The sequence below is a fragment of the Rhododendron vialii genome, chromosome 1a (assembly GCF_030253575.1).
Source record: "Rhododendron vialii isolate Sample 1 chromosome 1a, ASM3025357v1".
Taxonomy (NCBI): domain Eukaryota; kingdom Viridiplantae; phylum Streptophyta; class Magnoliopsida; order Ericales; family Ericaceae; genus Rhododendron; species Rhododendron vialii.
The window spans coordinates 32,756,606-32,766,568 of NC_080557.1; the positions used below are offsets into that span (position 1 = coordinate 32,756,606).

General features: G+C 45.8%; 2 protein-coding genes across 2 annotated transcripts; both read left to right on the forward strand.

Moving 5' to 3' along the window:
- The first annotated feature begins 5,838 nt into the window (after nt 1–5,838).
- LOC131330790 (uncharacterized) lies at nt 5,839–6,636 on the forward strand. Its single transcript, XM_058364522.1, has 2 exons — nt 5,839–6,039; nt 6,403–6,636. Exons 1-2 carry the CDS (start codon nt 5,839–5,841, stop codon nt 6,634–6,636), a joined length of 435 nt encoding a protein of 144 aa, XP_058220505.1.
- A 1,456-nt stretch (nt 6,637–8,092) lies between these two features.
- Nucleotides 8,093–9,525, forward strand: LOC131330798 (uncharacterized). Its single transcript, XM_058364534.1, has 2 exons — nt 8,093–8,849; nt 8,990–9,525. Exons 1-2 carry the CDS (start codon nt 8,093–8,095, stop codon nt 9,523–9,525), a joined length of 1,293 nt encoding a protein of 430 aa, XP_058220517.1.
- The last annotated feature ends 438 nt before the right edge of the window (nt 9,526–9,963 follow it).

The window sequence follows — 9,963 nt, forward strand, 5'->3', positions numbered from 1 at the left end:
AAAGAAGTCCGCATCTAATAGAATTGCGGACGTCCGCAGTAGAAGGCACATGTATACACACACACGAATCTTCACATAAGGGCGTCCACAATGCAGACGTCCCCTTTCCTGACCAAATTTCGATGATTCAAGCCGTTCAATGTAAAGACCTGTGTATTATTTTCATTTTCTCTAATTAATGGTTCATGTGGAGTATCGTATTTGATGCATATTTCATTAACGAGTTGTACGGATTAACGTGTCATTATGTATAGAAAGTTCGAAAAATAGTTAAGCTATGATTTTTGGTGTTATAATGGTGGTTGGGGATGTTGTGGGTGTGTGAGTGTTGATCGAGGTTTAAGCCGGTTGTTTGTCTTTCTAAAATCCGGCAAAGTATAAGAAAAATGACGCTTCGAAAAACTATCGATTTATGAAATTAAAAATGGCAGAAATTGTTTCTTGATTTATTCTAAGAGAAATGGTAAATTTTCATAATCATAAGTGAAAGGCAAGGTGGAGTTTTGTCCCTTTTTCTCCGGAGAAAATGTGGAGTTTTACATTTTTGTACTAAAACTGAAAATCTAGATTTTTATACATTTGGAATTTGAATTTTTTGATATTGCAATTAGTTCCAAATGTGGGGTACTTTTTTATTTTCATTAAAAAAATTAAAGAAAAGAAAGGTTTAAAATGCAATCTTTATTTAACTTTAGAGAATGAAATAAGTGTGGATGTACACCATGATTAGGGGCTGAATTGGTGAACACTAGGGAAATTTTGAAAATTCCATACTTGTACCGGTACAGCCTTTTTCTTGGTACCGGTACAACTTGATTAGAGACTGGACCATTCGATAATTTCGTGACTTTTATCGATACAGCCTTTTTTCTAGTACCTGTACAACCTGCAAAATTTTCAAAAAATCTGAACACAATCCAGACCTCTATAAATAGGCACCTTTACTCTTTTTCAATTCAAAACCCACAAAACAAGCTCTAAAACACCCCTCCTCACATCTCTCTTCAAATTTCACTCAAATCCTTGGATTCCTATGCAAATCTACCTCAAAACTTCAAGATCTATGTGTTAATCCTTCAAATATCAATCGGGTTTCGAGTTTCTCACTCTTGGAGGTAAGATCCATGGTTTTTGACTCTCTTTTATCTCTCTTCTCAAACCCAAGCTCAGATTCACTCATTGATCTCGTTTTTTGGTAACCTAGGTTATAGATCTTGAGGTATTGCTTTAGGAAAGCTTGTTCTTGACGGATCTTCGCGCAGTACACCTAGGGTTTTGCTTAAAACTCATTATGGTAGAGATTAACTCTTTCTCTTCATGTTATGTGGTGATTTGGTGTGATGTTAGTGTTTGATTACTATACTTGGATTGGGTGGAACACCTTAGGACTTGAGGATCATATTTTTTTGAAAAGTTGCTTCTTTTTTTTTTGCTCGGCAAACGAAGGATTTTATTAATCTCGAAGGGGTACATCAAGGGACAGCAAAAAAGAGAAACACAAGGTGCATCTCAACAAACATAACAGAACAGCATCCAACAGAGGGTTGGATGACACACCTCAAAGGAAAATTACAATTTCAGACTACGAATCCCATCCAAATACCCCTTAAAGTCATCCACCGAATATAACTTGATGTCGTGCTTCATCCTCATCCACATGGCCACCCTTGTTTTGATTAAGTCCACCACATCCCAAACTAACATAGAAGCATTGTTGAACACATAATCGTTCCGCATCAGCCATAACGACCACAGAGTTGCATAAAGACAAGATTCCCAAATTTCTTTCTCTAAATTGCGAAATCTATTCCCAAACCACCATGATATCAGAGCCCCTACCGATGAAGGACACACCCATTTAACATGCCACCAATCCACTATGCAAGACCAAACAACCCAAGAGAATCGACAGTGTAGAAACAAGTGTTGAGGAGTTTCAAGATGTAGTGTGCAAAGGGGACATACCAGATCTTGGGGTTTCGAAATAATGTTTCGGCTTTGAAGAACCGACCTTGTTGCCACTCGCTCCTGAATAACCATCCACGTAAAAATTTCCACCTTTGGAGGACTTAAATTTTTCCATAAGGAACCCAACACAGAGTTCCTTAATTGATTGAAAACATCCCCACGTTTATAAGTCGAGTTCACTGTATAGCATCCACTGCAGACCAATTCCACCGCAAGCAATCAGGTTTGGATGGATCCAGAGTAACGTTCTGTAATCTTAGCTCGCGCTCCTCCTTGTGAAGATTCTCCCAGTCGTACAACCTTCTTCATTTTCCTCTTTGATTGTTGTGATCCATGAGTTGTTTGTTGATGTGTTAGTAAATATTGGAATGAGTGAAATAAATGAATGGTTTCGGTGTCGATTATGATGATATTGTGGTTATTGTTGAGAAGTATAAGTGTGGAGTTTGCTGTAACACAAGGGGTGGAAATACAGAAGCCCAAATGAGGATATTTAACTGTAACGCAAGGGGTGGAAATACAAAATCACAAGAGGTGGAGTTTACTATAACGCAAGGGGTAGAAATACAGTGGGAGGCGTGTGTGAGAATGTTTTAATTCTAGTAAATGGTGTTGGTACGTGTTGTTCCTAAATTTATACTTGTGTGCTAATTTCTTGTACCCTAATGATTTAAAATGGTTGTTAACTCACTTTTTGTTATATGATTTTCAATTTAGCATGATTCACTATCTCCACGCTTATCATCTCATCCACATGTAGCAGGCCGAACATGACTGTCCGCATCTGTCCTGAATAACAAGACCAAGCCCATTTGTGGCCATGCTTGAACGGGGGCTCGACTCTAAGCCGAGGCCCATTCATCAACATTATATTCACCCTGAGCTCGGCAACAGGGTAGCTCAGGCTCGGCCAAGCATGGGCTCGGCCAACTACAATGACACGTGCTTCTCCACGTGCAGAAACGATTATGCCAAAGGATAATGAGCGCACATGGGACGTGCCAGCTCACACCAAACGGTTATCAGATCTATTTGTTGATGTCACGATGACGCCATTTGGCTTGTGCAAGGCCCATGCCCGTGCTTGGGGAGCAAGTTAAGGAGATTCTATAAATACTAAAGGATGACAACCCTAAAAGGTACACGCCACTAAACACTAAAACCCTAGTCTTCTGCTTTACTCTCTGCACATTCTCATCCTCTCGCCGGAGGGCCTTGCTGGGCAACCCCCAGTCAGGTCTTAGTCGTGCGTTCACTGTGCAGGTTAGAGTGAGAAGATTAGGAGATCAGCGAACCAGCGGAGGAGGAACTTGAATCAGAAATCACGGGCCACACAATTGGTGAACCCGACATGAACCCTCAGAACTTCTGATCCAAACAGCTCAAACCCTCTTCAAAACCACCTTCCTCTTCCAAAAACAATCGCAAATTCAACCACTATGGGCGGAGATCTACCAGATGTTACTGTTTTGCGGGCCAAAGACGCTAGTGGAAACACGATCCTTCCACCGTTCCCCAAGAGACACATGTCCATCTCCAACCCCGCCAGTTTCGGGCTATCTCCGGCCACAGACAACGTGACGGCGGCCTACATCCGCTTGTTACAGCGTTGCGACAATGAGAGAGACAACGAGCTGGCAGCTCTGAGGGCGGTGGTGGCCCAAATGAAACATCAAATGCAACAAGACACCACTCCTGCCACATCTAGATCTGTTGGAAGCGGGAGGCGACGAAGGCAAACACCACCTCCACCACCACCACCACCACCACTGGAGCATCCTCATGAAACACGCCACTGTGGCTCCGTCAAGGATCACTTGGGTTTCACACCAGACACGGGCGGTGCAAGAGAGATAATCCTTTACAAGCGGCCTACAACATCTGGAACACATCGCTCAAAGAGCCACCATGATCGAACCAACACAAGGGATACCGAGTCATTCACAAGCATATACTCGATTGGTCGCGGAGTTCTCTCGCACAACGGTTTCCCATCGTAGCTGAGATTTCGTAGAGACCAGGCGCCATGTTTCCGAACGTCTTGGGGAAATCTCACCAGAAAACTTGGAAACTGACAATTAGTCTCGAAGAAATGGGAAGGGCGTACGCATTGATGGGCCAAACGACGACCCCAAAAATTGTCATGAACAAGAAAAATCCGTCGAAGGTCTCCACCGAACATTCACAGATTTGAGAAACAAACTTCGGCAACGAGACCGGGAAAAACCCTCAGAAAAAGAGTCCAAAGAAAGGGACTCAAAGGTGTCTCAGTCCGATGGGCTCGGCAAACCACCACGCCCAGGCTTTGAACGACAGCTAAAGGATCTCGGCATATCGCCTTTCACATCCCACATAATCAACACAACCGCCGAATCCAACTTCCACTTGCCGAAGTTCACGAAGATCGATCCAACCACTTGCAAAGCTTACACCCACCTGATTCATTTTCATCAAACAATTGAACTGTGCACCATAAAAGACGAGATCAAATGCAAGGCATTCCCATCCAGCCTCGGCTCCCTTGGACTTCAGTGGTTCAACAAACTGCCCGCTAGATCCTTACGGAACTTGGCCAACCTTGAACATGCCTTCAACACTCTCTTCATCACAAGCAATAGGACCGCCAAGGAGCCTGAGTCATTATCCCAGATGAGGAAGCTCCTATCTAAAACACTCAGGCAGTATGCCGAACGATACTGGCAATTGTTCAACGAAATCCCTGGAATCGACGAGTACTGGGCTACACGAACCTTTAAAAATGGTTTGGAAAAATTGGCAGCAAGATCCTTGACGAACTTACTATTCGCCACCCGACTGCATGGGCGAGTTGATGCGCATCGTAGAGTGATTCTGCGCTCTTGAAGAATTTTACGCGAACTAAGCGGCTCAGGGAATATCGAACCCAACTACCCTACTTCCAATGGCCACGTCCTAGCTGCCAGCGCCAATCATAACCCATCAGTCCCAGCAAAAGAAACCCATCAACAACATTAAGGAAAGAAACATCCGCCAAAGGTGCACGACTACGTGGCTGAAACCACGTACTTCAAAGAGCCTATCTGGTCTTTCCTAAAAGAGATAATGAGGCAACCATGGTTCAAGTGGCCAACAGGGAAGCTCGGCACAGACATTGGCCAAGAAGATCAGAACCCAAGGAAAAAGTGCTCGTATCATAATGAGCTCGGCCACTACACAACGGCATGCGCCCGTACAAGGCACTGTTGGAGCGTTTGACGGCCCAAGGCCATCTCGACTAGTACATTGATCGAACCAAAACACCCACCCGTCAACCTGCCTGAAATCCCAACCCAAATGAGTCGCGACCGACGATACACGTTATTCACGACCCCGTAACGAAGGAATCCGAAACAAGCCTTCGAGCCGATATCGATCGAGCATCCACATCCAAGCAGGTACTCGCTGTAGGACCTAGATCCAAATGACAACGCCCAGAAGAATTGCCTAAGTGGACAATAACTTTCACCGAATGCTACCTCGAGTGTGTGCAAACCCCACATTCCAACGTCCTCGTTGTGACTGTCCAAATCGGAGTCCACGACGTCAAGTGCATCCTCATCGATTAGGGAAGCTCGGCAGAGGTCATGTACTATGACCTGTTCAAAAAACTTGATCTACCAGAATCGGCGCTGCAACCCGCCGAAGTACCTCTCATCGGATTCAACAGAGCACCTGTTTGGGCACTCAGACGAATATTCCTACCAATCGTTGTCGGCTCAAAAACATTGAGCATTGAATTCATTGTTGTCAATGTGCCGAGCCCATACAACGCAATTCTTGGCCGAACCTAACTCCACGGCATGCAAGCCATTGTTTCCACTTACCATTAGGTCGTCCGATTCATTGGCACAAATGGAAGACAGGAAGACCTACACGGCGATCAAGTCGCCTCCAAAAAGTGCTATGTTTCAGTTGTCCACAATTCCACCAAAGCCAACCAAGTTCAATGGGTTGAGGTCCCGGACATGGCAATTATTGACAACATCAGTGAAAATGCTGAGGACAAAGCACAAGAGGACCTCGTCCAAATGCCCATCAACGAGGAAGGCTCCCGTTTCTTCTTACTCAGCTCTTCCATCATTAACGCTGAACGCGAAAAAATGTTCCAATACCTCAAGAAAAACATAAAATTTTTTGCTTGGACCCCCAATGAGATGCCGGGGATCGACCCCGATTTTATCAGTCATTCTCTCAACAATAAGAAAGACGCAAAGCCCGTCGTTCAGAAGGCGCATCGTTCAGCAGCCGAACGCACCAACGCTGTCATGGAAGAAGTCAACCGTTTGCTGGAAGCCAATGCCATCCAAGAAGTACAATACCCAACCTGGCTGTCCAACACAGTAGTCGTTAAGAAGAAAAAATGGCAAATGGCGAGTCTGCGTTGATTATACCAATCTCAATGATGCTTGTCCAAAGGATTGGTTCCCACTCCCCAAGATTGGTCAACTTGTGGACGCAACGGCAAGCCACGCTCGGTTAAGCTTCCTAGACGCCTACCGTGGCTACCACCAAATAGCCATGGACCTGGACGACGTGGAAAAAACTACTTTTATCACACCATATGGCATCTTTTGCTACCGAGTCATGCCCTTTGGGCTCAAGAACTCAGGCGCCACATTCAATCGAGCCATATTCACCCGGCATCATTAACGCCGAACGCGAAAAAATGTTCCAATACCTCAAAAAAAACATAGAAGTTTTTGCTTGGACCCCCAATGAGATGCCGGGGATCGACCCCGATTTTATCAGTCATTCTCTCAACAATAAGAAAGACGCCAAGCCAGTCGTCCAGAAGGCGCATCGTTCAGCAGCCGAACGCGCCAACGCCATCATGGAAGAAGTCAACCGTTTGCTGGAAGCCAACGCCATCCAAGAAGTACAATACCCAACCTGGCTGTCCAACACAGTAGTCATTAAGAAGAAAAATGGCAAATGGTGAGTCTGCGTTGATTATACCAATCTCAATGATGCTTGTCCAAAGGATTGGTTCCCACTCCCCAAGATTGATCAACTTGTGGACGCAACGGCAAGCCACGCTCGGTTAAGCTTCCTAGACGCTTACCGTGGCTACCACCAAATAGCCATGGACCCGAACGACATGAAAAAAACTGCTTTTATCACACCATATGGCATCTTTTGCTACCGAGTCATGCCCTTTGGGCGCAAGAACTCAAGTGCCACATTCAACCGAGCCATATTCAAGATGCTGCAAGCCCAAATTGGCCACACCATGGGAGCCTACATCGACGACCTCGTTGTCAAGAGCCAGAAGGAATCCAACCACCTCCAGGATTTGGCTGAAGTCTTTGAAATCCTTAAACTCCACAAGCTCCACCTAAATCTTGAAAAGTGTGTGTTCGGGGTGAGCGCAGGTAAATTCCTTGGACACTTAGTCACTCGATGTGGTATTGAAGCCGACCCCAACCAGATCAAGGCTGTTAAAAGACTTGCGCCCACCAAGAACAATCAAAGAAGTACAAAGGCTCACCAGGATGGCAGCGGTTCTAAACCAGTTTATCAGCAAATCCTCAGACAAATGCCACGCATTCTTCCATGCCTTGAAGGGCAAGAGTCGGCGCAGTTTTGAGTGGACTCCGGATTGCGACTCCACCTTGGTCGAACTTAAAGAATACTTAAGCTCGGCCCCACTATTAGTGAAACCAAAGGAGTTAGAGACCCTGTATCTGTATCTTGTCATCTCCGCCCACGCAGTCAGCTCAGCACTGGTGCGGCGAGTTGGCACAGATGACATGCCCATCTACTTCACAAGCAAAACACTCCTCCCAGCGCAAACATGCTATCTACCACTTGAAAAATTGACACTCGCTCTCGTCTCGACAGCTAGGAAACTCTTGCCTTACTTCCAATTTCACACCATAACCGTCTTAATAGAGCACCCTCTAAAAAGCTTTTTCTGGAAAGCTCATCTCTCCAACAGGATCTCCAAATGGGCAGTTGAATTAGCAAACTTCGACATCGTTTTGAGCCACGGACGGCGATTAAGGGTCAAATTCTCGCCAACTTCATCGCAGAATTAACACCGGAGGACACAGAAACTCTCAACACTCCCACTCCTCAACCGGTCTCCAAATCAACAAAATCACCAATGCCTTGGCAACTTTTTCAAGGCGACATTTGGAGACTACATGTCGACGGGGCTTCCAACTGCAACGGAGCAGGGGTTGTCTTAGTTTCCCCTTGTGGCACACTTCATGAAAGCTCTCTCAGCATCGACTTCCCCGCCACCAATAATGAAGCTGAATATGAAGCCCTCCTTGCTGGCCTATGCTCTGCAATTGCGATGAATATCGCCAATCTAGTCGTCTACTGTGACTCCCAACTCATAGTTAATCAAGTACTTGGGGACTATGAGGCTCGAGACCCACGAATGTTGAAATACCAAGCAACAATAGCCGAACTCATCACGCACTTCAAGAATTTCAATATAGAACAGATCAACCGCGAGCACAACGCGCATGCAGACTCACTCGCTAGCCTTGCCTCAGCTTCCAAAGCCTCCGAATTCAAAACCATCAACTTTGGCAGCATTGACCACCCAAGCTTTGACACCACTCTAGAAGTACTCAACGTTGAACTCGATCCAAGCTGGATGGATGAGATCATTGCGTTCCTCAAACATGATACTCTACCAGCAAACAAAAAGGAAGCTTATCGCATCAAGAACAAAGCCGCTTACTACTGGCTATCGAAAAGTGGCCAACTCTATAGGAAATCTATCTCCGGCTCTTATCTCCTCGTTGTCCACCCAACCCAAGTACCTAAGATTCTCACTGAGCTTCACTCAAGTAGCTGTGGCTGCCACTCTGGTAGTCGTTCACTCTGCCAACGAGCAACAAGTCAAGGTTATTTTTGGAAAAACATGAGGAAAGATTGCGAAGAGGTCGTCCGCAAGTGCCGACCGTGCCAACTTTTTTCCCCTATCCCAAAGCAACCAGCCCAGAATCTTTCCCCCATCACAAGTCCCTGGCCCTTTGCACATTAGGGCTTGACATCGTAGGCAAACTCCCAACAGCTCCAGGAGGTTTTAAGTTCCTGGTCACGGCAACGGACTACTTCTCAAAATGGGTAGAAGCCGAGCCTCTTGTGACAATCACAGAGGCTAACGTTCAGAGATTTGTTTGGAGAAACATTGTTACAAGGTTCGGCGTCCCTTACACCAACGTATCAAACAACGGAAGCCAATTCGTCGGCAAGGACCTCACCAGCCTCTGCGCTGAATTTGGGATATGCTTTTTCAACTCCACTCCAGCTTATCCCCAAGGGAACGGCCAGGCAGAGGTTACGAACAAGACAATCTGCGATGGGATCAAGCGTCGGCTAAACTCCAAAAGAGGCAAATGGGCTGAAGAATTGCCACGCGTTCTATGGGCTTACCGTTCTACACCAAGGCGCTCAACAGGCCAAACGCCCTTTTCCATGGCGTTCGACATGGAGGCGGTAATCCCACTAGAGTCCAGGTTCCCCACTTTGAGAACAGAGAACTTTGACCCAAAGACCAACGATGAAGCCGTGGAATAGGAGTCGATTCTGGCAGAAGAGAAGTGTGATGACGCTCAATTAAAGCTCGCTGAGTACCAACAGCAAGTGACCAAGGGATACAACCGAAGTGTGCGAACCAAGACCTTCAAGCCAGATGACTTGGTTTGGCGAAAAGTGGTGCAAGCCAGCAAGAACGAAATTTAAACCCAACTGAGAGGGACCTTTTCGTGTCATCAAGATTGCTGGTGAAGATGCTTACATGCTGGAGGACATGAGTGGAAAAGTCCTCACCAACCCGTGGAATGCACAGAATCTGAAGAAGGCATACATGTGATCAACCTTTTCGAGATTCACTCTGTGCTCGGCCACTTATCATTAGTTAATCTTTGATTTACCAACTCTACATTTTGTCAACATCTGGGCTTCGGCCTCATTATCTATTGTACTTAGTCTCAAAAACGGCTTCGGCCCTTAGTT

Coding starts and splice junctions, on each gene's coding strand:
- LOC131330790 (XM_058364522.1), top strand. CDS start 5,839: ATGGAAGACAGGAAGACCTACACGGCGATCAAGTCGCCTCCAAAAAGT. Junction 6,040..6,402: donor CATCAACGAGGAAGGCTCCC/GTTTCTTCTTAC, acceptor GCTTGTCCAAAG/GATTGGTTCCCACTCCCCAA.
- LOC131330798 (XM_058364534.1), top strand. CDS start 8,093: ATGCCTTGGCAACTTTTTCAAGGCGACATTTGGAGACTACATGTCGAC. Junction 8,850..8,989: donor CCAACGAGCAACAAGTCAAG/GTTATTTTTGGA, acceptor TTTGCACATTAG/GGCTTGACATCGTAGGCAAA.